Genomic DNA, 25,922 nt, shown 5'->3' with positions numbered 1-25,922 from the left:
CCGGTCGAGCTTTGAGCTTATTGTTGCGAAGTTTCTAACTTACCGAAACAAAAGTCTCCTGATGGTTATGTCATAATTAAGTAACAAGCGAATCGATCAAGCATTGTGTGAATAGTTGTTGCTTGGCAGTTAAACACCAGCAAGGAGCTTTGAACGCATTGAAGTTTGCAAAAGATTTCTTTGGTGTCACCTTCGCCGAGAAGAACTGATTTTAAGGGCACTCAAACTCAAGACAAATAATCTTCCTCACAAGGTTAGTAAATAGAATTGTAAAACAAGACGTTTTGAGGTAAAACGTTTATGCAAGAGTGGCACTTGTTGAATACTTAAGAGGTAAGGAACGAAAACTTCAACCAACTCAGTAGGGATCTTCCTCTGAAAGAGTTAGCGACAGTATAAATGAAATATTTGTAGATTTGGCAGAAACGTATTGACCTAAAGCATGATATACGACATGGACGCGTGAGATTATTCACTAGGTTCAACGAGGAAGTCTTATTTCTAAACAAAGCCATCTGTTCCTTTCTTTTTGGAGTTGCGTGCTGTGAATTCCACATTGAAGTGAACAGTAGTGGCCACTGAAAGTTCTCGTGTCATTTTCGGAAGTGAGTTGCCGGAAAATGGCCTGGATTGAATCAAATAAGCTTGCGTTTATTTAGATGATCAATATATCCGAGTAGATTAACATCAAGTAAGGACCTTAATGAGTGGGCAAGTGTTTTTTCCTGCAGGGTAGAAACTGAGTAGATGGATAAATAGCTTGTGGCAACATTTTAAGAGCAATGCACGCTTCTAGTCGAAACTACAGGATTTATCTCGTCTGGTCCAAAGAAAATTAAGGCAACATTCTAACAAAACGAAGCTAGTCAGCTTTCACCATTTCTAACGCTGAATTAATAGGCTGTTCAGATGAAAGAAAGTAATTTTGTGGTTTTTGTAAGACACGAAATGACGTTGTAACGTGCGCGTTTGAACCTGTGGATGAGATCCTACAGCGTATGTACGTGCAACATTAAAATGACACTTTATTAGCATCACTTGCCCATGGTATTATTTATTAAGCTGTTCAAACTGTTTTTTTTTTTTAATGCTTTTGATACTGTGGAAGACATCCTATAGAGTAACCATTCAAATACTCTTCTTTTGCAGTCACTTACTTTCACATTGCTTCATATGTCTCAGTTTCTGCATTTCAAAATCAAATTAAATTTCGTAGTTTTCTTTGATTTCTGACTAAGACCTCCTTTGGATTTAAACGTGATGGACAAAGAGGGCTCAGGTATTCAAGTAGAGTTGAAACTGAAATAACACTCAAGTTACCTTGTTCGACTTTCTTCAATTCAGTAAAGTAACAGTTTGAAGGAGCAAATAGAAGGAGAAGGCCTAAAACGCTCTGGATAACCGTTTCATGCTATTCGTCTAAGATTTTCGGACATTGTTTTTTATTCACCAGGATATAATTGCACTAATAAAAAAGTATGAAGGCAGAGAGTGCCCAAGAATCTCTTTATGAAAGTATATGGCCACTCTGTTTCCTCAAACTTTCGGCCTGATCCCAAAAAGGCTGCATATAAATCTAAAACTTTCAAGACGGTCAAAGTTCCCGTAAGACAACAGAACAGATAATTAATATTTGGGGCAGCTCCAAAGTTAACTAAACAGGCTTCTAATGCTTAGAGAAACCCATCTGCGACACTTCTGACCTATTTAATTTGGAAACTGATTCGATCGTTGGATGCCTCTTGCCAGAGTTGATTCGGCTCAGAAATCATGTGTTCAGTTCTTTTCCGTTTGACGGAAATTCCTAGCAAGTGCGAGGTCAAAACGGTAACGGAGAGCAACGAAATATGGCAGGAAATAACTTCAATGAGATTTTTTTAGTTCGTCTTATGACCGTTGCAGAGTCGAGACTGCTCGAAGCGCCACATCATGATTTTTTCGAAACGATATCTGCTTCGTCAATCAACATGAAACCAGCGACTACTTGTCTGGAATCACAACCACTTACGAATTTCGTCGCGTAACGGGGCGTACGTAGAATTGTTACGTACGCTGAAACAGGAATGGTAGACTACAAAAAATGTAGCATGCATAAAGGTTAGGTAATATTTCTGAACAGTATTCCTACAACTTCATTTATCCCATGCAAATTATTCACAGAACAAAACAGATTAAATTTGTTGCAATGCAGAATTCTGTACTGCGATTGCCTTGGAAACCATGGAAAAATAATTCAACTACTAGTTCGCTTGCAGCTCTTTTAGAACATGCAACTTTTTCTGGTCCTAGAACTTTCTGTTGTAATTCTAGAATACTCAATAGGGGCCCACGTCCAAACTTGACTATTGCCACCTCATGTTAAGCTTGCAAATTTGTATTGCAGTGCAGTGCAACGTAGCCCCCCCACCCGCCCCACCGCCCCAAAAAGGATCAAACAACTTTCATTTCATATTGGCCGATTCCGAAACGCAACCGTCTTATTTGTCACCCCATTCCGAAGGAGTTATATTTAATTTGCAGAACTAGAGAAAAAAGTGTTCATAATATTCTCAGACGAAATAATTAAAACAATTATGAATAAGACGGAGAGATATTCTTTACCAATTTTAATGTTTTCTGCGAGTAAGTTGATATCCGCGTATGGTTAAATTAAATTACAGCAATATTAATCAAGTTAATTTTCAAAATTGTAAACCCGTTGAGCATTAGCGCATTTCTTGGTGCTCAAGAAACAATAGTCGGCAATCTTAAAAATTCTAAATACCTGTCTCTCTGATCTGAACCTGACGTGTTATCATTAGTCACTCTTGGAAAGCACAATGCTCCTTTATATACAAACCTTGTCGAAATCGTAGCCTTGGTTCGGCGTTAAAGACTGACGAAAAGTGCTAGGGGGGGACCCCCTTATATAAACTACAAAGGTATAGCGATGTGTTACCCCAAGAGGTGTGGTTTTTGCGCCGTTTCGGTCTTAAAATGGGTATATAGACTTTTCCCATGTTGGTCTGGAATCAGGTATGCTTTTCAAGAAAGAATAATTTGCGAATTCGAATTAGATTTTAAGAAGTCTTTTTGTTGGCGTTGTAATCTAAGTAATGATTACATAATTTCTGCTCACAAGGGACGGCAGTGATGGATTGAAACTTGAAAAAATTGAGCCAACATTTTCAAGTTTTATGCCTGCAAAAATCGCCAAAAAATTGTTATGGTTAATGCTCCCTGATGAAATTTGTTTGATATTTTACTCATATCTCTAACAGATCGTTAATATTGCACGCTTGGGTAAAATTACGAAGTAAGCATTACTTAGAAAATTATCTGTTGCTGTTTTGGGTCAATTCTATTAGTACAAGCTACCTGTATTAATAGTCGCTCCTTGTAAGGGAATCTTGATACCTGAATCGAGGAATTTTTTGTTTGTGGATTCCGGAATCCGGGAAAATTTTGTTTATGGAATCCGGAATCCTAAGTTTTGGAATCCGGAATACAGCTCAAGGAATCCAGAATTCCACTAACGATTGGAATCCATAATCCAAGTTCTACTAAAAAGACTGGAATCTAGTAATTGGAATCCGGAATCCACAGCGTGGAATCCAGAATCCAAGACTGGATTGGATTCCCTTACATCAGGGGCACCCTACGTCACTTGGAAAATATCTGTTCGGAAGACGATTTGAGATCTACAATCTTCAGAACATTTGTTGTAAAATTTCTTGCTTACCTGCCTCTCCTAGTATTTTCGAACATCTAAAATTTTTACCCTAAAAAGGTCACCTAGAATTTTCGGGAGCCTCTTTTTCTGGCTGACATTTTCGAAAAGTTAAGTTTTGATCCCTAGAATTTTCGGATCACTAGACTTTCAGCTAGGAAATCCGAACAGATGAAAAATTTTTAGGGGATGAAAATATGCCTATATCTACCGTTTAAATACTGAAATACGTTTAACAATTGCAAAGCTATGTTGAAGTGGTTTTGAACTATATTCTCGTTGGGTGCCCCTGTTACATGGGATGATGATAGAGGAGGACCCAAAACAGCAACATGATATCTTCGTGACATTGCTCATTCAACAATTCCATAAACAGTTCTGCACAAACAAGTTTGCACCAAGGCAAAATTGTTGTGTCCACTGTCAGTCATAAGTACAGGCGATTTATAACTGACCCCTGAACGGAAATAAATAACAGCCGCGCTTTATAACACAGTTGAAAGACACTAATTTTTATTTTTTTTCCTAAAATGTCTAAAACGAAGAGAATGGTTGCAATCTCACACATATTTTGCATGAACGGCGCAACTTCTACCTCATTCCAGGAAATCGTGGTCTTTTACATAGTCAAGTTACATCCACTATATTTAAATACTAAACATTTTTTTAAAGTGAAATGCTGATAGACTTCATTTTTCATGGCGCGCGCGAGTTAGGCGAATCTTAACAAATTAGTGAGGCTCAAAAAGCGGTATTAAATATCTCGTTTCCGGAATGGAGTCAGAAGGGATTGAGACCGAAGCCAGGGTCAAGCAAAGACCGTCAGAATTAAACATTATCCGTTGTCCAAACAATTTGAATTTTATGTTCCAAAAGTCCAACTTTAAGACGAGGAACTTTGCTGAGATTATCAGAGGATAATTTGCCTGTGTTTCTTTTCAGATTTTAAGTGTTCTGGTGTACTATTATTCAGCTGCAAGCTCACTCGGTTCGACGGCCGACGGGGTGGGGCGAGGGTTGATCCCATGCTAACGTCTCCCCTTACGAATTAGATAACAATATTTACTTGTAAATGGCGACGACAACTTGATAGGCTTATGCATGGAACCTCGACGGAGTCATGGAATATTGTTTTCTCTCGCTCTCGCTGCATTGACTGATATGTTTATAGTTTTAGGTAGGCGGGATTTTGGGGTATGGAGTAAGTACCGGGCGTCTTTCTGAATCGGGTATACGGCTTGGTACCGCGAAGGTGGGATTACAACCGGCAGAGTACATTGCATGCTTACTTCAGGTTTGGCATTAGTAACAGAAATGTTTTTGTTATTTTAATGAAGTGTACCGGTATAATGACATATCCTTCTGTCTTGGGTAACCAACGGCTAAGTCAAATTTCACAAATATTTAAATCCTGTCTTATCTCGTTCGATTTGGTGATTAAGGCAATAAATTGCTTGTGAAAATAGAAAAGGTGGAATGGGAGTCAACTCGGTTCTCACGAGAACACTGATCATCGTCAAGCCACAGAAAGGTTATGTCGTTTTCTGATTTATCTGCTTAGTCATGAAATGTAAGAACATTCTTTTAACTTAATCACTAGAAGCATTTTAAGACTACAAATTCCGGAAGGATATACAACTAGTTATACAGAGGAAGGAAATATGATCGAAAATCCCTTAAAACAACTTAACTGAAACACATATTTAATTGTTTTTTGCTTTATTACACTTCGCCAATAATATTCATCCATGGCTTGAATTTGTTGAGTCTGTCTTTAGTACTATCAGAGAATATGGTAATATCCCTGGTACCATTGTGCCGGGCTGATAACGGTTTTATTAACCATGGATATTAACGTATTATATACCGACTAGCTTTATTTGTTCTTGCCTGCTTTAATAATTAGTACAGCTTGTAAAATAGAGCTCAGCAATTCTGGTTAGTCCACGTTTCCTTTTCGTTGGATAGTTCAGTTTGTTTTTTTTTTTTGCTAGCTAGATGGAGCCTTTCCAGGCGCCAGAGACAGATCGTACATGAACTGAGGATGGACTTTTTTAAGTGATCATTTTTCTCGTTTCAAGGTTTTACTATTCAAAGTTTTAGGGTTTCTGAAATAAGACAAAAAAAATAAGAAAAACAATCAAGTACCCTTAACCCTTTCAGCACCAATGGTGACCAGCATCTATTTTCTCCTTATGGGTTTCATCAACGTGTTCAACGTGATGAGAATACAAGAAGAGATCACCAACACGTCTTTGTGTTTTATACAAATTCTCCTCAATGATGCCCGGAGAAGTGTATTGATAAGGCTAAGGAGAAGATGAATGTTGATATAACGAACTAAACGGCTTAATCACTATTAACTCTGATAAACATCCTGCATTAATAAAGTTGTCTTGTAAACGACGTGGCTGTGAGAGTTCTCGAGGTGCACATAAACTACTCGCCATTGCTGAGTGTCATTTAGATGATTGAAACCCTGCCTCGGTTTAGTAAGTAGCTTTTACAGCTTTTTTTTTTACCTAAATAAGTAATGCGTGGCTGCCTTTCTTCAATTCATGCCTATAATATGCTAACTTCGGCGTCTGTTTACTGTGTCTCATAATGTTGTTCAAACATGTATGACGAATGTGAAACAGGTAAAAATGGTATGTATTGGTAAGTAAGCATTGGTCCACGGTGAGTAACTGGGAAGCCTGTGGCATGAAGCGTAAAATTTGCATTTGCGGCTAATCTAGCTCAAGAGTTGTTGTTTGCCGCTCCCTACAGCTTTAAAATTACTGCTCATATAAAAGGTCAACTCAGTTAATTCATAGATGCCCCCCATGTTTGTTGAATAATGTTTTGTCGTATTTGGTCGCCTGAAATTAATTTGCTTGTGTACACACTAGAAATTCCATCGCAGTTTAGCAGAGACGCGTGCAACTGAAAAAAGCTACGTAGAGTTTCTAGTAATAATTTAGCTTCACGGATCCTAGCAGGTGTTTGTTTTGAAGTAAAATAAGCTTAGGGACAAAGCAGGAAATTCTAACAAAGAAACGAACATTATTCATGCGTCGTAATTACATTTTGCCACTTTCGGTTCCTTTTGATGTTTAAAGGACTTGGTGACATGCACCGTAGAGATTTTTTTGGCGAATTTTACAGAAAATTGGACGTACGCAACGGGAAATCTGTTTACGAACTCCCCTATCAAGCTAAGGAAATAACAGTTAGAACAATTTTAGTGAAAATAAGTATTTTAGCGAACGTACTGGAAGCAGAGCGAGAAGACGACCGGAAACTATATTGTTTATGGAGATGCAAATGTCCACATTGTTCTTTTTTTCTTGTGAAAGTTCGGCAATATCGCTTTTATCTAACTGCTTGAAAGCGCGGGTAAATAGCATGACGTTTCTAAGACCAAATATCATTGTCAGTTGTCGAGCGAGTGTCTTCAAATCAGAAATGCTTAGTTTATAGAAGCAAAACAACAGCTTGAAGCAAACTTGGTTGCATTCAATAATGAAATACACCGCTCCAGGCCAATACAACCATTTTCAAGTGTTGAGTTACGGTGTTTGTGTCCATTTTTCGCGCGCCCCCAAAACGGTTAACCGCATGACAAAATTGATAGAAGATTTGACACATTGAATTCAATTTCGCAGTTGCTATCTGAGCGAGTTTTAAAGTTTCTCGTCGAAACAGACTGGTAGCTCAAATCCCTTCATCAATAAATCGGAAACTGGCGAACGGAAATGAGAGATAGATGGCATTGCGGTTGACCCAGTTTGGATATCGTAACCCGCCCAAACATAGGTCATCAATTACATCTATATCAGGTGGCTTATTGGCGAATTCATATCTGGTTTCTCTAACCTCTAAAACAAAGAAACAAATCCAAACTCCGACTGTCAATGTTGATCTCGCAATAAAAAAATCTGAGCAAAGTTTAACCTTTTTGACCAATGTGGGTCGATTAACCTGGGAAAGCTTACGAGAAAAAAATATCATCTTTAAATTTTATCGGAAAGAAGACTTTTGAAGACCTTTCTCAACTTTGTGGAAATTACTTATTGCGTTCATTACACAGGAACAAATGCTTTGTCTGCCGTCTTTGTTCTCATCAGAATGAAACCGGAAGTCACATAGAGTTTGACTGTCTTCAGCATGCAATATGGCGCGTTAAGAAACAGATAAACAGACCGAACTCCTAGCTATTTAAGATCGTCAGCGCCGTTTGTCCGACACTAGTGAAAGGTTCCGGGAGATAAAAAGATGTTCTGGTCATCTACGAATGATCGGGTTTGACTTTGCCAAGCGCGACGCGAAGACTTCAAGAAATACTCTAAAGTGGGCGTGCATATGACGTCACAAATCACAATTACACAAATACAGGTTTGGTCGTGGGCGGTGATTTTGCATTAGTTCGTTTGTGCTTAAAGCTGTCGTTTGCATTGTCAACTCAAGCGAGTGCTCCACGCGCGAGCCTTTTCACAAGTTTGTTATCGAACTCCCGCAAACCGCGCGCCGTTTCAACCAAATTAGGATCAAGGTCTCTGGTTACCCACCCTCCTTGAAGTGTAATGTAACGCGAGTTGGTTTTATCTGCGAGCTGAATGGATAAGTTCACTGGCCAATGTCTCGATCAGTAGGAATCCGGACTTCTGCCGGATACATTCCTTTATTTCCTGATCTTGCTGGCACTTCATTTAGAACACGTAATTTGTGTGTGATTTTGCTGGACATTGGAGAAGAGTCTAGCGCACTAGTTTGCAATATTATCTAGTAGTATCTTTTCAATCGTCATAGTAGGTGAGATAATCATTTTTTTGTTCTCCTCCACTCTTAAACTCCAAGGATTCTGATACTATATATAAACTGTGTTTTGATTAACGCAATGTTAATTGATGAAAGCTTTATTCATGTTCATTTGGTCCCGAGGGTTTACATTTTGCCCAACGTACTCTTGTCCTATTTTTTTTTTTAGGTCAACTGGTGGTCCCTGTCCGCTATGGTCGCATGATGGCGCTAAGAGTTCATTTACTGGATCTAGCTGACTTTGGGGACGCCTAATCCCGGCGGAATAAATCCAAAGTGTTCTTAAGAGACGTTCATTTGAATGGCGATCAATGTTTGATGGCGGTAGAGACGACAGCGGTCTTTCTACACGAGAACCCTTTGGAAAAGACAATTGTATGGGAAAAGAGGAAAGTCGAAAACGACTCAAAACATCGTACTCGGCCACAAAATACGGTTGGCAAAGTTGACACGATTATAATTTCGGACAAGGATGAATATCATTCAGACTACTGCATTATCGCCGCCGCCACGAAGCGGGCAAGCGTTCCAAACGCTCGTCAACCGGTCTTGGTGGCGGATCGTGACACAAGACTTCGCTTATCGAGTCCTGCTACTAACAGAACGTTCAATGAATTCGTTAAGAGGTACACAGGGGGATCGACTTCACAAGGAGTTATAACTTCACAACCGAGGCCTTCGCACACAGTGTCAGGCCGGATGCAATCAATAACGATGTGTCGCAGTGATGTACTCCAAAGCAAACATCGTGAAGATGACGATATTAAGTTGTTTTGTTGCAATCAGGACGTGGATTCTCTGATAGACTACGCGACTTGTATGTGCGGGGTTAAAGCGGCATTGTATCATTGCTCTAAGGATTCTTACGATGAAGGCAGGTTATCGGAGCACCCCTGCACTTGCGGTCCCCCGAGAAAATCTTGCGTAGGGAGATGGGGGTGTTTGGCGGCCTGCTCTATCTTCTTACCCTGTCTTCTCTGTTATTTACCACTCAAAGGATGCTCGGGGATTTGTGTTTGTTATAAAAGACAGAATAGCGGCAGAAAGCGGCGACAAAGAACACCCAAAGATCCCTCCTGACAGTCTTCATAGTTAATTTATAATTTTATACCTAAGCGGGGTTTCTCGTGTCCTCAAAATGAAATTTGTCTATCAAAATGCATATGCCTTATTTATACAGTCATTGTAAATAACAAAATGTTTAATGAAGACATTCAGAAAGAAGAGATTGTGCTGGTTTGTTTAATCTGGTTCACAACGTCGAGGTGCTTGCCGGCAGTGAAAAACCGCCGCATGGCAAGCCATCGTTGTACATGTACGTAAAATAATTTTTATCAGAGCCGAATAGCGATGTGAGCTTTTTATAGGTATCTGTTGGAAGTGATTGATCTAAGTAGATTTTTTTCGCGGCGAAACTAAACACGTCAGTCACCTTCTACGTTCTCTCCTAAATATTAGGCACATGTGGCTTCTCTGGCTATTAAATTTACAAAGAGAATTTTATGTTTTTATTATTACACGGTTTGATGGATCGCGTCTGTAACTATAGTGAGGAGGAGCTTGTGCGACAATTTTACAGACTCGAAATTAAAATTATTCTACTTTAATTGGCTTATTTGAACAGAATGTGATAATTACAGAGTGTTTCTACATCGGCATTCATTGCAATGCACAAAAATAAACCACATACTGTTTTGACTAGCTTGAACGATCTAGACATAAAATTTGTCCTCAACTAATTCTACATCCAATATAAATTCAAAGCCATACTGCTTTTATAGAGAATTTTAAGTAAACACCATCTCGAGATCAGCAAGACCAAATCTTTATGAAGTTTCTTAACACAGATAAGCAGTGAAGCTTCATCCCTCTTTTGATAATAAGCCCATGTGACTTGGGTTCGTGACCTGTGATTTGGTGCGAGATAGAGTTTCCATATCCCCTTTGGCAAGCCACAACACTGACTGCAGTCATTAATATTCTTTCATTGAGATGATGGGAGTTCACAGTTTCATTTCATTTTGTCGTTTCTTATCTTTTCTATTTGAAGTTGCCGTTGACATTATGATCAATGTTCGGAGTCTTGGCTTTTTGCTGAACTTCCTCTTAAACCATGAATAATTGACCGCGATGTAAATTACTGAAAAAAGGGGGTCTACAGCGGTGATATTTTGAGAAGTCTGCCACCTTCTTAAAAGGGTACCCGAAATTTAATATCGTTCGGTACTTTCTAGCAGCCTGTATTAAAATGACGAGTACACATGTACACATATACAAAGGTTAAAGTGTGAAGTAACAAATGTTTTTGTAGATTAGAATAAAGACCTTTGCCTGATAGCGTGTTGCAGAGTTAAGTGCAAAAATGCTCCATCTAAACTTTCGAATTCATATTTTGTATTAAAGCTAGGAATAGCAAGGTCCTCAGTCTGGAAAAAAATTTTGGGAACATATATATATTTATTCGCAATTCAATATTTACGCAAATGATTTCTTTTACTGGGTTTTTATACGTTGACACGAACAACTTAACTGTGTATGATGTATTTAATACCACTTCGTAAAGCATGTTTTTAAGGTCAGGAAGGAACGAAATCCGGAATTCGGCGTCGTGTTGCGGTTTTAGTTGTGCCTTTTTATCGTCATGATTATTTCTTTAACAAACCTTGTTTGTACCGTGGGATGTCACGTCTTTCGATGTTGTTATTATTGTTATATTTTATAGCATCCGTTAATATGACATTACCAATGAGATTCAAGTACCACATATTAGTCTAGTTTGAAAATTGGCACCGAAATAACACACACACAAAGAAACCAAAAAGCGTGACATGCATCTCAGCAGTATCTGGTAAAGTGGAAGAACCAACGGAAATTTCCTCCCAGCAGCACCACGGAAAAGCCGGTAGGGCATGAATCACTAGCGGAGAAATGATAGGAAACACTATTCTATTATTTTGCGATTGACGTTCACCGATGTTGAACGACATTGCTGTGATTGAGCGGTGATATTGCTTTGGCGGTGCGCGCTTGTGAAAAATTGGAATGACCAATCAAAATGCTTTTCGCCGTTGAGAGCTGGTGTGTCGCTTTTCCGGTTTTTAAAAATAATTATTTGGAAATGATCCATTATCCGTTGTCCACAATATAAGCAGTTTACTCCATAGTGGAGAAACTCTAAAGAGGAAACTAAAGTTTAAAAACAGCGGAAGACTATGTATCGGCCTCCAAGAAATGAAAGATCGCTGAGTGAGTTCTTTTTACCACTTGAATGAGAACAAAATAGACAGTTTTTGTTGAGATATTTTTAGAAAAGGACGGCCAAATGTATGCAAAAGCTATTTTCCTACTCTAATTTAAGCATAACACATACGCATACAAAAAGGAAAAATGTTGTCTGTGCTAATTCCGTTATGTTCAGAGCGATCATGGTCTTGAAGTTACTGATAATCGAATATCGAAGAGACTTGAAGAGCTCTTGCTGTCGTTTTCACAGATTCCGGTTTCTTCAGAAATAAAGCACAGATTTTGAAGCGTAATAATACACGTGCGCCTGCTTGTCAGATAAAGTCTTCTATTTAAATAGTCTCCTCTACCTATTTTCCATTTGTTCATGTTCCCTTTATCGCAAAATGCCACGGGTCCTAAACGTTCCTTTTTATTGGCTTTTGAACCCTTATACTACTCGAGTGTAAGGGAGGTTTTTGGAACTCACGGTGCGTGAGGACATCGGACTCGCTGAGACAAGGCCTTACCTCAGGGATTGCGCTTTCCTGACTAAGACTGAGCTAAGGAAGACCTTGAATAGTGGCCAAAGTAAACATGCGTTTTTGTAACACCGATGTCCATTTAGTCTGTTGCTTAATGGGTGGTAAACCCAGAAGCAAACAAATTTAGGGAAAATTAAAAAAAAAATTTGAACACGTTTCCTGCGAATGTTTGTCTGGTATTAAACATGTCACTTGAAGTGAAATGGACAAATCGGCCAAGGTTCAGTAATCATGCCAATTAGCTCATTCTCACGAAACAAGCAAGAAACCCTACGATACAGCAGGCTTAAACTTTTACTACCCTTAAAGCAAGAACATTGCTACACTGGATAATATTTCGTTCCTTTTTTTTCTCACTATCAAAAACACCGAAATGTTAATCCTATGTCACTATGTTTTTAACACAGGCAAGGAGGCAAGGGAAAAATATTGAAGACTGATAAAAGAAGTCAGATTAATGCGAGCTAGCTTTTTGTACCCCTTTTTACATACATGTAGGATTTTATACCTGATTGTTTTTGCGCGAAATTTTGTCGTTTAAGGCGGCACAAATGAAAGGAACGGAAGTAAGGTTATGATGACAGCTGACCCGGATATAGCAGTGTCAGATAAGAACCCCCGGATATACCATTGTCAGATTAGAATTTAAGTCTGCCAGCTTATGGGGTATCAGATGGAACATAGACCTTGTCAAGTGGATACAAACGTTATTTTCTAATGCTTAACTAAATCAGCATTTCTTCAATTGCAATATGGGTGTGGTTTCATTGGAAGCCGTTTCTTATTTGGCAACTTGGTCTGATTTTCGATGGGTTCTGGTATTCAGTTTGAAGAATTTGGAGGCAAACGTCGTTTATATTTTGATTTGAATAAAGAGGCTTCTAATAGGGCTGTGCATTTTGGCTGAGGCACCAACCATCATCAGCCGTGGTACCCGGTGGGGAAGACTCCGCATATGAAAGTGGTGGGGATGCTCGTCGTCTCGCTTAGGGGGTGTAAAATTCGGATTTTGGTCTCAATTAGGGTGTTCTGGGCGAAACGCCATCATATATCAAGCCGTGAAGGCCTCGTTTAGGGTTGCGCGCGAAAAAATATAAAAATATATATTTGATATGTGTATTTTTAATTCGTTTTATTTGCTCCATTCATATAATCCAAGGTTTTTCATTTGTCTGTGTTGTAACATGGTCTCTTTTAGACATCAAAAAAGCTTGGGCCACGCCCAGATCGGTCTCCTTTAGGGGTTTAATTCAAAATTTACGACGAGCATTCCCGCCCCTTTCATATGCGTAGTCCCCCCCCCGGGGCCGTGGTACCGTGGGGGAATTCCCCAGACTTATCCTACATACGTGATGTTTGCAGAGGGTCGGAAGGAGGGTGTGAGTGGGGTCACACTGTGTTGTTTTATTTAGTGTCACGGCTAATGTTATTGTCCTGTTTTTTTAAGTGTGTAACAGTAACTGTTACGTAAGAGTACAACAGGTTTCAAGTAAGGTGTCACCTAGCCCTAAAAAAAAACAACAACAATCTTAGATGTTGTTTTGATATTCCTCGTTAGACCCTCTGCGAAGAAAAACAAATCCGTTGGAGATAAAAAGCATAATGCCCTTGATCCTCAATTCAAACACTTGCACATAAGTCAGTTCAACAGCCTTTCTTACGGTAGGTGTCACCGAACCCCAAATAGCAAATTTTAGGTGTTATTGTAGTATTCCCCATTAGACCCTCTGCAACGATGATGATGTCACGGCAATTCCTTCTTCAAATGTGTCTTTTGTTTAGTGCTGTTTTGTCATGTTAGACTTTAATAGTTTCTTAAGTAAGGCGTTGGCACCGTTCATTATGGTTTTCCCCGTTGGACCCTCTGCAAAGATAATGATATCGCAATAACTCTTCCTTCAAAAGTTATCAATTGTTTTGCGATGTTTTGTCACATTAGAGTTCAACGGCTTCTTGTTAGGTGTCACCGAGCCCAAATACAGTCACTTTAGGTCAGGGCACCCATCGACTGTCTCTACATAAATACATTGAAAACACTTTTTAGACTACCCTGAACACTTTTAGATATCTAGAAATGCAATCTAAGCGACGCTATGTAAAATTTGTAACTGTTCGGTTATCCTAGGGGAAGTTAATTCTTTTCGAAATTACAAGGGCTTCAGTGTTATTTCCCGAAAATTTTAGCTGCAAATTATCGTTTTACGAAAGTGAGAATTTTTCTGGCTCCTCGCTCCATCACATTTTTGAATCCGAAAATTTTAGGTTTCCTTTTTCTACGAAAAAATAGCCTAACCTGGGTAAATGAATGGAACAGTCATCTAGAAATTTTAAGCCGTTCTCAAGCAATCGAAAACTCTAGACCATATTTGCTTCTCCGAACAGATATTTTACAGAAAACAGTCGTTAGTTGCCCCTGTTTAGGTGCTATTGTGGTATTCTCCGTTAGACCCTCTGTAAAGATAATGATATCGCAGTTATTCTTTCTTTGAGAGTTATCTACTGCTTTGTGATGTTTTGTCATATTAGAGTTCAACAGTTTTTAAGTTCGGCGTCGGCACCGAGCTCCCAAAGATAATGTTAAGGTGTTATTTTGATATTGCCGTTAGACCCTCTGCAAAGATACTGACAAGTCTGTCCATGTGGCCTTCATTCAAACAGTCACGCGTATATTTCAGTTCCACACTCCTTAGTTCGGTTTAAATATTCGAGCTCGTTATTCTCTAAAATAAATTTTTTCATAATTGATCCATTGTTTTGGGATTTATATTCTGGAAAAACTCGCCTATCTATCACTTTTTAGGTCTGCAATTCTCCGCCCATTCCTAATCTTCTTTCGGGTAAAGTTTTCTTGTTAAGTAAAAGGCATAACCGCCTTAACCTAGTGGAAGGCCAAACATTTCATTCAAAATGTACGTTTCGAGTTTCAGTTGGCGCAAATTTAGAATATCTTTTAAGTCCCACAAACCAGTCAGCAAAACCTACAGACTTGACTGGTCTCTTTTCCTTTCTTTTTTTCTCTTTCTTTTCCACATCTTCGACTTATCATGGCGTTCGTAGAAACAGCGGACCTGCCATTTCGGCGGGAAAAAGTGCTATAAAATTTACCTTAACATAAACCGATCCGTGAAAACGCTATGACATAGCCAAGTATGGAGTTGCTCTCTCCAGCCGTTATGGTCTCCTGAAAGCGCCCCCATTGACAGCGGAAATGGGACTCGTTTTTCGGGAGAATATTGGTCCCTAGGCGTAGCTATGTTGTAATACCAAGGACAAAAGACAACGTATCAGGAAAGCTGCTGAATGCAAACAATTGCAAAATGAAATCTGAAAGTTGTCGACTCATGTAAGTGAATGCAAAATGGTTTTGGATTCTGGATTCCTTGCCGTGGATTCCGGATTCCAGGTATTGAATTACAGTCTTTGTTGGTGGAATTTGGATTCTAAATTCCTTTAGCTGTATTCTGGATTCCAAATGCCATGATTCCGGATTCCACAATTAAAATTTTCCCAGATTCCGGAATCCCGATTCCCTTACCTAGGGCGAAACCTTGACTTCCTTCACTATTATATCATGGGAATATCCTTTGTTCTAGAATTTGTTTACGAGGTGTGTTCAACAAAATATTCAGCCACAAATGACAAAATAATCATTAGGAATACTCCTGAATAAGGAGAGCGGATTATTGACGATTTCTAAACATGTTGCCCTGCCCTTCAATACCATGAGTGATTCCCCTTTGGTGGGGAGCGGGTCAGTGAGTCCCAACATAGACTACCGCTCGCAAAAGTTGAAAAAAAGAAAAACCTCATTCTTACCCTTTTGATTTATCATATTTTCCAGTCCTAGCAAAACTTTGTATGGGTAGAGTTACTAAGGTTCCTTGAAGTCGTGCATTTTGTAATGATAAGCACTATGTTGCGCTTACAAACAGATCAGAAATTACAGCAAAAGAAGTTAAGGAAACTCACGGGTATAGTGCAACACAATAAAACCTTTCAGGCACAATGAAGTTGTAGTCTCATTCAAACGTTCCACTTAACGGAGTTAACGGGCGCATGGCAACTAGGAATGTATAGGTGTAGTGAGACACCAGAAAATGACAACAAGGAAATCTCTCACACTTATATTTTATCACTTTTTGTCTCCGAAGAGTACCTCGCCGCTTCTCACAGCATGGTACCCAAAACGTCCCTAGCGGCAAAAGCGAGGGAAGACGACTGTATTCGCAGGCTACAAATAAAAACGAACTTATAATTTATATTATTATACATTGTACTCATTTTCTGTCTTCTCATTGGCTGAGAGCCTACAGCTAATTTTGGAAATCAGTGCAGCCTGCAGGTTAATTATCTGCTAGCAGATAACTGACTAATCTGTAAGGTTGCGCGCGCAACGCATGATTTCCAATAACAATTACATCAATCGAGGTTCCTTGCGACGGTGTGTTTGTCGTTATTTTCTTACAATGTATAATGAAATAACTATTAGATTCGGTTTTTGTGATATCCTAAATAATCAAGGTCTCTGTAAATGCTATCAGCCTCGGCCTTCGGCTCGGCTGATAAAACTTACCTCGACCTTGATTATTCCGGATATCACAAAAACGTCATCCAATAATTGTTTATAAACAAGAAAAAACAGGAATTAAGCACATAAGATATTATAGCTATTTTCAGGAAAGATAATTGAGAAGTCATCTGACAGCTCAAGGCTATTCAATGTTTCTCTGCTTCTGGAAACAGATTTACGGCACTCATCTTGGTAGGCCTTAGAAAATCCTTTGCTGGCGACAAAAAATATGCCAATAAAGAATCCGAGAACGAAATGTTGTTGCATTTTCATCTTTTCCTGCTAGCCCTTGCACCTAAGATGGTGTGAACCTGCCCTCTCCACCAAGGCCGTCACAATCAGGATCACAGCCTCAGCTTCATTCTCAAAAGCCTGATGATTCTCTTTTTCAGTTCATTGTACTGAATAGCCCGCCTCAAGTGATTTCTTCTCTTTTTCTCTGGCCGCAGGTTTATCACCAAAAACTGACGGTAACGGGGCTTCTGACGTCTCGAGCTTCTGCTTCCCTTGATGGGAACTCCACCCTTGGAGAATCCGATAAACCACTGAGGATACTTGACAGATTCGAACTCGGAGTAACCATTGTTTGCTTGTATTTGTCGGAAGATACATCTCTTCAGGGTTCGATTTTTTTGTTTCTGCAACTGATAATTAAGGGGTAAAATAAGTACTATGGATATTTGATACAGGAAGGATTTGTAATAGTGGTAGGAATGAGCGGAGTACAGTAAAAATCCGAGAGCAGGAACCTGGTTTTAAAGTACCTGTTAGGCTAAAATTTGCCAGTGAGGCACCCTCTATACAAGAACCTGTTTAGCCTAAAATTTGAAACAGGTTCTTCTTTTCAAAAATCTACAAAAAAGTCTGTACACTTGGGCAAATAAGATAAGTCAGCATTCAGGATCTTCTTTGAAGAGATGACTGGTGCCTTATCACTCCAATTGGAACTGTAATATTGCATGCAGATTTTTATGTAAGGAATAAGCTTAACAGCCCTAAATTCTGTTAGCTACAATGTATTTTCTTATGAAAATAAGGACCTACGTAAGAACCTAAATAGCCTAAATTTGTGCTTATTACCATTTAAGAAGAACCTGTTTCGGCTAACTTGGCGGAAAAATGCAGATTCATACTCGCGGGTTTTTTCCTGTACAATTCCGCGGAATAATCAGGTAAGTAATTTCATTTAAAATTACGATTTTGACTTACTACCCCGATTACACCTGAATGCGACACGAGGCCTCATTAGCAGTTAAATGTGAGTCATTAGAATGCATGTGAAGTCATTGAATCAGTCAAGTTTCTCCCAGTTTTACCTTTCAAGCTCAAGCTGTACAGCCTCTTACTCATAATTGTTACATTGATTTTGACTACTTATCATCGGCTATGGCTATGTAGTTGAGTTTCATTGGCTAGAAACATTTGCTTCTTGATTTTCATTCGCTATTAAACTGACCAATTTGACCCGTCCGATTGCAAGCTCCTGATAATGGGAAGGATTAAGCAGGAAAAAAAAATGGACTGTTAAGAGCCAGTTGGGCACGGTACATTACATTTATACCCGAAAAGAAAAAAGGAAAACTTAAAGTTCTCTCAAATTCCTCTCACTACTTTCTTTATTTTACCGAATACTCCAATATTTAGTTGTTTCGTTTTAACTATGTAGAAATCATGACTCTCCCAGCGATTACGTAACCTTGATCTATAACGGTGATTGCCCATAACCGTGTTATGTTCTGGTACCCCTACCATTATATTTCAAATACAAACATAGACACTTCAAATCTCATCATTAGTTAAAAGTCCCCAACTAGGTGATTAAAGTTCTTTTTAAAGGTGGATTAGAAAAAAAATCAAAATAGCATGACAATCATGCCGCTCACTGTGGGAGTTTACTCTCTCCCAGTCGTGGGCAGTTCACACTGAAGGACTCTATTAACTGAAGAGGGGCATGTATATCCGAGGAGAGGGTTAAATCGAGCAGATACGGTTATCTGTCATCGTTCGGGCAACAACTTCATTGTTTGCCAAAGTTAACATGAGGCTGCCTCATGTGTTTGGGTAAGCTGTCCGTTGTCCCATTTGGTACGCTTTAAAGAGAATATCACGCAATAAACAGCATGACGTACTAGACCGGGGGAGGATAACTTTTGGTATTCATTGCATGAATAGAATCTCATGTGGTGAAAACGAACAATTACTTCACCCTGATAGGGCGGATAATCTAGACACCTACTCGCGCGCGTGCACGCGATAAATTTCCAGTCGTTATGATAGTTATAAAAACACCGCCATGGACCTAACTTTTATTTTAATTCAACTATTTTGACACTTGGTACAGCCGAGATCCTGTGATGTATTTTCTAAATTATCATAAACCCGCTAAACCCATAAGCCTTTGCCTTTTTTTTTTTTTTGCGAAGAAGTTTTCGAGAGGCTGAAAATTCTCAATAATAAAACTTAACATGGATCTGACCGTGAACAATGCTTCAAACCTTTTGATATCTAAGGGGTCTTATGAAGTAGTTTGGCTTTATCTACGTTTGTCGTATAGGGTTTTTAAGTTCCTTTTATAGTCTTGTAGTTACTGACTGCCATCCATCAGCTCTTATACGAGTCTTATACGAGTCGAGGGAGGCCCCCATTTTTGCTTTTTTGTTTTCCCTGGGACTCGGGATAGGAGCCCTGCCCGGATTACGCATAACATAGGGAAGATCAACATCTATATAACATGCACATTTATAACATTACTGTACTTCATTTTTAACTGGATTAGTCTAAGGCTCATGATCAGTGGCCCATTTCTCGAAAGTCCCGGTAACTTTTCGGGCCGGGAAAGCTGTTTTGTGTTTGTTGTGTTTGCATTCAAGATCAAAGCTTCAATAGTTTTGAAAATAATAGAATGAAACTACCAGTTAACGAAGCAAAACTGACTGGTTTATGGGTTAGGAACGGTTTTACTAAAAGGTTTGGATTTTAATCTTTGCCTTCAGGCCCGTCAAGTTTCCGGGCCTTTCGAGAAACAGGCTCCAGGATCTGATTACCCTGAAAGAGCTGTAAGGGTACAGTAAGCGTAAAGGAATTCAGAACCATTTCAAATAAGAACGTTTAATCGCCGGAGGCCAAATCACTCCCAGATCAAAGCTGCGCCACAATTTCTGTAACAGCTGAGCTTAGCCTGCCTGGTGATAGAAACGACGCGCGCGGGAGAGGAGGACAGAGGCAAGGTAAGAGGTAGCTTCCATCTTAATCGCGCGCTTCCTCGTTCCTCGCGCCACCTTTTTAGATGCGCCCTAAATTTCTCTTGTGCCTGCTGCGCAAGCTAGGCTGAGTTTGCCAAGATCCACAAAAGGCCCACCTTGAACAATTCCTAATATGCTGGCTTAAAACGGCTACCTCATAATGTTTCGTGTTTCGGCCCAAAGTAGTTAAAATGATATTTTTTAAGTCGATAATGTTGTCTTCCCTACTGTACATTTGGGCGTTAAAATTCACCAGAAACCCATTTCCCTTAAAAAAATGACAGAACTTCTTTGCAAATGAACCACGGATTTTAATAGAAATTTTGAAAGATTCGACACCAAGTTCCTAAATATTACGTCATAACCACTCCTATAAACCAATGATTAGGATGAATTTTAAGAGATCTTAGCAACAGAGCGGCACTCCCAAGTTAATTCGCCCAGAAAGAAATTAAATGGACCAAGGTCGTAATGAAAATAAAAAAGTCTTTTGTCTTAATCAGGATAGCGAAGTGAACGGGTTGGTGCCTGAAACAGGCCAGGGTTTGAAGGCCTCAGTGGCACACTGCTACTCCCTGGCTGCCCAAACTTCCCTCAAGTGCCGCACCCAGTGTTCGCCCGCGCGACAGACAGTGGCTCTGATTACTGAATGAAAAGCTAGAGAGATTAAACCTCATGTATACGGGAAACGGCAAACGTCAGATGCAAGTTGAGAATTTCTCAATAGAAAATAAGTAGATAAAAGCTGCTCAAAACAATTCTTATGGATAAAAATTTTTAAAAATCTACTAATTTATGCGTAGAAATAATGAAAGGGAAATGACAAGTAAAGGGGAAACTCGGTCACGTCGTACAAATTAGCGTTTGCAGTTTGACGAAAACGTGATGTTTAACCTCTCTGGTGCAGACCTTACAAGAATTTTAGGCAAAGGATTGACCGATTTGTCTTATTTATACTGACCAATTAAATTAGCAAAAAATAAAAGATAAAAAAACGTTTCCTTACCCTGGCTACAAGTTCTCCTTTTTTATTCATACACAGATAGCGATTTGTCTTTTCCGAGCGAATCTTTAACCGACCAGTTAAGTTATCTGACTCAAGAACCAATCTCGCTGCAGGATAAAAAAGGCGTGGCATTAGCAAGCTGGCAAAAAGGAACTGAAGGAAATGAAAAATACAAAAGAAAATGCATGAAGACATGGAAACAACACAGGGGAGAGATCATATCTTCTTTAAAATTTGTATTTCAGCAGTTCACGTCATCTTTAATGTATGTTTCATTCCTTCTTTTAACGAGTTAAGACAAAACAAATCAACCTGCTCCCATTCTATGGGTCTTTATAGCTCAGTTGGTAGAGCACTGCAGCGCTATTAACACAGAGGCCTGATGGGTTAGAATCCCGTTGAAGTCCCGAAAATGTTTTCGGGTTAAGTTGCAATTGCTTAAACTGCAATTTATTACCCCTGCGACGATCATTCTTCATTTAAACAGGGGAGAGTATTGAGCACATTATAGCTTGAAGTAAATAAAACTAAAATTAATCAAGACTTAGCTTTCGGGACAAGAATACGTTTGCCTTACCCACATTTCATCCGTAACTTTAAGAAAAAAATATTCTCCGGGTATGAGCTAGATTGATGACGTCAAGTGATTGAGTGAAACTGGATCAGCCATCCACCAAGAGTGGAAGACAAACCAATCAGAAAAACCAGAAATCAATCAAAATCAATATGAAGATGCAAATGATTAGGCTAATTTTCAAAATTCGAATTTGATTCGAGATTAATGGTCAGACCATAGATCGAGAAAACATAGATGTTAACGAAATGCCGGGTTGCCTTGTAAGACTTGTAAACACCACATTTTGTGAAACGTTCGTTGTATTAGACAGTCAGTTTATTTGGCGTTATATATTGCCAAGTTAGAGTCAAAGTACAAATGTATACCATTGCAAGTTTTAGGTTTTGATACCGTTTTTCCTAAAAGGAACCAATAAATTCGTTTTAGGTATCTTACATTTATTTTGTAAGTCATTTTTCACGTCATAGTCGCATGCTGATGTATTTTCTTGTTGCTGCTTCTCGAAAGTTGCGAAAAAACTACTAGTGATTGATTTTGAAATATTTTCTGTAACAGGACTGATAAACCGGTAGATAAACTGAGAGATTTTCAGTTCCACCTCCATTGGCGCGGCATGGCTTCGAACCACGTCAGAATTTGTTCAGAATCAGGGGCGGATCTAGGGGGAGGATGCAGGGGGTGCGCACCCCCCCCCCCCCCAAGATGATCTGCGGTTTTCTAATAGAACTGGTATTCTGAAAAAAAAAACTATGTGTTTTATTGGTGTTGAAGTAGAGCAAGAGAAGAGTGCACCCCCTTCTAAAAAAATCCTGGATCCGCCCCTGAGAATTATTACCATTTATCTAGCCGGATGTTTGAAAACGTTACTGCCAAAATAGATCTCCTCCGTCAAGCTGGTTTTTATCTATAGTAGCCAAGAATATAAAAATTTAGGGTGCAACCATTAGTTTTTTCTCTTCTCCTTCCTTCTTTCTTCTCTCTCTTTCCGTGATCTTCCTTTCCCTTTTCCTTCGCTAGTGTGATTTTCTTGCTTATTGGACGCAAAAAACCCTTTCTCTTTTGGCCTTTCCTTTTCATTTGAATCGCTAAAAATTTCGGAAGGTAAGTATCCAAAAATCCGACAAGATATATATATTTTGAAATAATAACAGTTTTCTTGACTCATTTGAAAAATAGACACTATTTAGTAACTCCATGCGTTATTGGAAAAAGTACAACTTTTTTTTTTACGATTTCACTCAATGCACTGCACGCGCAAGGCATATGAGACAGCAAAAGGAGAAAACAGGAAGTAGAAATGAAAAGTCAAAGGCCGGGGTTGGTGTGGTCGTCACAAAATCAATAACAGGAACGATTCGAGCAGGATGGGTTAGGTTGCCTTATGCCCATTAATTATGGTTCCTGCTGCGCGAAACATTGAATGTCAACGGTTAGTCATACTGAAAAAATTAGAGTTTTACCGGAATCGTTAGAATAAAAGATTGCGTCGCATAATTGACCCCGAGCAAAAACCCTGCTTTTTCGTTTTGATAGGCTATGAAAGCTGAGTAAACAGTGATATGTTCTGGGTAATTGATTAACAGTGAAAAGAAAGAAAGTGTCAGGTTTTTTCGCTCCGTACCTTTAAAATTCTTAACTTACTCACAGTTATCACTATTTACTTGATTAACTGTTCTCTGCAATTTCTCTTGGTTTTAAAACATCACTGGAATCAAACAAGTTCCGTCACTTTTCGAGAAACAGTCAAACATGTGCGGCCCATTTGTTTCTTCCACCTGCGGTGCAACCGACAAAACCATTAAAGACCCGGAATCGGCCCTCACTTTTCCTTTAGCTTTTCCTTTGCGCCTCAAAAAGATGATTTTCTTTCGGTGTCAAAGATTTATTGTCGGCGCTGGTAATCGAGCTACGAGGTGCGCCCGGCAATTTCCTTCACAGGACTCCTACCAGCCGCAATGAATTTGTTCGCACGTACTTGAAAAACGTAACTGCTCTCAGTCTAATACAGAGCTAGTTATGTTCCCAATTTTTGTTGTAGAGAAAGATTAATGGTATACATATAATTTTGACAGTCAGTGAGAAAGGTTATTCGATTTCGTGTTTTTTTTTAAATTGGCGTTTTATAATAGCTTATAATGTTATCAAAAGATCTCGAAACACGAAGGTAATCGCTACAGTTTATCACGGCCTAATTAGATCACGACAAACCACGACTTATTAAATGTACATTCGAGTTCACTCTGCAATGGAGAAATAGTGTTATGTTGTTAAGTTGCCAATAAAATATTTTCTCTCAAAGCATGAAGTTTTGATAGCCTACAAAATTTACTTGTTTTTTCTTCTAACGTAATTAATGGCCGTAATTTTATAAAAACAAACTAAGGAAGTCAAGGTTAGTTCTTGCTCGAATGGTTCTAAGATTTTTTTGTGTGCAACTTACCGTATTCAGAACTCTTGTTGCCACGCGCATTGACTGCCGTGGCCTCCATCTGAATATGCTTGGAAGATGCCCTTGAATATAGACGAACTAACCGCTTAACAGGAGGAGTGTTGGGATCTGACTTGTCGCACTGAATTTTTTCCCATATCTAGACAACGGAGAAAAAAATAAACGTTATTACGATGAAAAGCTTTTTCAGAAATGTGACCCAAACTAAACTTACCGGTATGGAGTCATCTTCGTATGGACACTTCGATCGATGACGAGCCGCACTGGTTATAGAAATCAACGGAAGGCTAGAAAAGATTTATGTGAAGATATTATCAGAATCACACGTGTGGGCTGTTATCTGCAACAGTCCCTCTTTCAAATTGTCAACTTACAGGATTAAAATAAGCCCACAAATCCAATTCAAGGGTGACCGCCTGATCGCCATTGTCATTCGAGTTGTGCGGTGTAGTTGCTGACTACTCTCTCGAATGTAGAAACATCCGATGTTGCGATTTTGCGAGAAAGTCTCAACAAATTGCCCGCTTTTATACTGTTTGTTACTTCATCTCAAGGGGAGGTATTCTCGTCATTTTATCGCCTTGCCCTGAGTGTAAATGAGAAACCGTCAGAGCCGATATCAGTGGGATTTCATCAATCGTGTCCTGTTGCATTTAGCCCCTGAGGTGAAGGATACTTTGGCTTTGTTTGGTTTAGTAAGATGCACTGTTTTTCTTTAGGATAAATTTTGAGGGCGGCTTGTCAAGAATATTTAAGTAAAAATCAAAGTTAAAAATTTTCCGGAATGTGTGGTACATTTGGCTGAGTTGGACAGGAAGTAGATATTTTTTTAGGTGGCATAACACTGAATGAGATGGGAACATGCTTTTCACCGCACTGCAACCTCTCTGGGTTTGAAGGGGAACACATTAACAAATGTTTTTTTAATTACTATATAATATTTTATCTCTTTATCGTCTCCTAGTATTAAGTAACCTACACGCTCAATTGAGAGAAATTGCTCAGTCTTATTAAAGTGTTGAATAATGAACCCTTCTTGTTTGAAAAGCTCAGGTTTTCTTTCACCAAATAAGCTCAACTACAGCACAGTTCAGCTTGTCTATTTTTTTTTTTCAAGCCTTCCGTTATTTAATGACACTTTTGTCGTTAGTAATAGGCCTTAATTTTTCTTTCTTTTTTGTATCGGGAAGAAGTGAAGAAAACTAGTCTGATCGTGTTCAGTAAGACACACCATAGCAGGAAAACTGCAGGTAAAGTTATGCCCGCAGCAATGGCCCGTTTTTCTTTAAGTTGTTTAGCAGATGGCGGTATGGATGTGAATTGAAAACATTCGGTATATGAAGAGTTCTGAGTGCATAAAACTTTCTGTCAACGTCTGCCACGTAGTTTTCTCGTTATTTATGGGATTAGCGTGGATATATACATGTGTCAAAGATCCGGACCGTATGCTCATTGTTTAGATACACAGAAGTGGAATTGCAAGGGTATTTTGGGTGTTCCTTTTGCTTCCAAACTAGTATGGCAGCTTCATAATCAATTAGACTAGTATTGTAGCTTCTAGTCCTTGTTATCGGTAACCTTTTCAACTGCAATTTCCGGTGTTAAAACGTTTAATGTTTTACACTCTGTACTCCGCAGAAGTCACAGAACCGATCAAATATCTTTCTACATCAAGAGTACTGTTAGGCCCCATTCAAGCTCATTCACCTCTATCCTGCCACAGTCATTTGCGGAGTATATGGTATAATGTATTCATTGCATATTGCCACTTTTGTACATACGGCTGTCTTTAACTTCGCAAG

At 39.1% G+C, this 25,922-nt stretch overlaps 2 protein-coding genes across 6 annotated transcripts; one reads left to right on the top strand and one right to left on the bottom strand.

The window, feature by feature from the left end:
- On the top strand, positions 1-9,733 carry LOC140932627 (uncharacterized). 5 transcript variants are annotated; one of them, XM_073382142.1, is made up of 2 exons: positions 1-253; positions 8,679-9,733. In XM_073382142.1, exon 2 carries the CDS (start codon positions 8,828-8,830, stop codon positions 9,587-9,589), a length of 762 nt encoding a protein of 253 aa, XP_073238243.1. In that variant the 5' UTR covers positions 1-253; positions 8,679-8,827; the 3' UTR covers positions 9,590-9,733. The 5 variants fall into 5 exon arrangements, with proteins under 5 accessions (XP_073238243.1, XP_073238245.1, XP_073238244.1 ...); XM_073382144.1 differs by lacking the exon at positions 1-253 and adding an exon at positions 4,867-5,003; XM_073382143.1 differs by lacking the exon at positions 1-253 and adding an exon at positions 6,052-6,201.
- Positions 9,734-16,306: 6,573 nt separating this feature from the next.
- LOC140932628 (fibroblast growth factor 18-like) lies at positions 16,307-24,818 on the bottom strand. The gene is made up of 5 exons (XM_073382147.1): positions 24,495-24,818; positions 24,335-24,407; positions 24,112-24,259; positions 21,095-21,201; positions 16,307-17,490 (listed from the first exon to the last, which is right to left on the bottom strand). The coding sequence occupies exons 1-5, from the start codon at positions 24,551-24,553 to the stop codon at positions 17,191-17,193; spliced, it is 687 nt and encodes a 228-aa protein (XP_073238248.1). The 5' UTR covers positions 24,554-24,818; the 3' UTR covers positions 16,307-17,190.
- Between the last annotated feature and the right edge of the window lie 1,104 nt (positions 24,819-25,922).

This window comes from Porites lutea, chromosome 4, assembly GCF_958299795.1.
Source record: "Porites lutea chromosome 4, jaPorLute2.1, whole genome shotgun sequence".
NCBI lineage: Eukaryota > Metazoa > Cnidaria > Anthozoa > Scleractinia > Poritidae > Porites > Porites lutea.
Note: the sequence above shows the minus strand (reverse complement) of the source record. Positions and strands in the feature narration are given on the sequence as shown.

Coding starts and splice junctions, on each gene's coding strand:
- LOC140932628 (XM_073382147.1), bottom strand. CDS start 24,553: ATGACAATGGCGATCAGGCGGTCACCCTTGAATTGGATTTGTGGGCTT. Junction 24,408..24,494: donor TGTGGGCTTATTTTAATCCT/GTAAGTTGACAA, acceptor AATCTTTTCTAG/CCTTCCGTTGATTTCTATAA. Junction 17,491..21,094: donor AAGGAGAACTTGTAGCCAGG/GTAAGGAAACGT, acceptor CTTAATTATCAG/TTGCAGAAACAAAAAAATCG.
- LOC140932627 (XM_073382142.1), top strand. CDS start 8,828: ATGGCGGTAGAGACGACAGCGGTCTTTCTACACGAGAACCCTTTGGAA.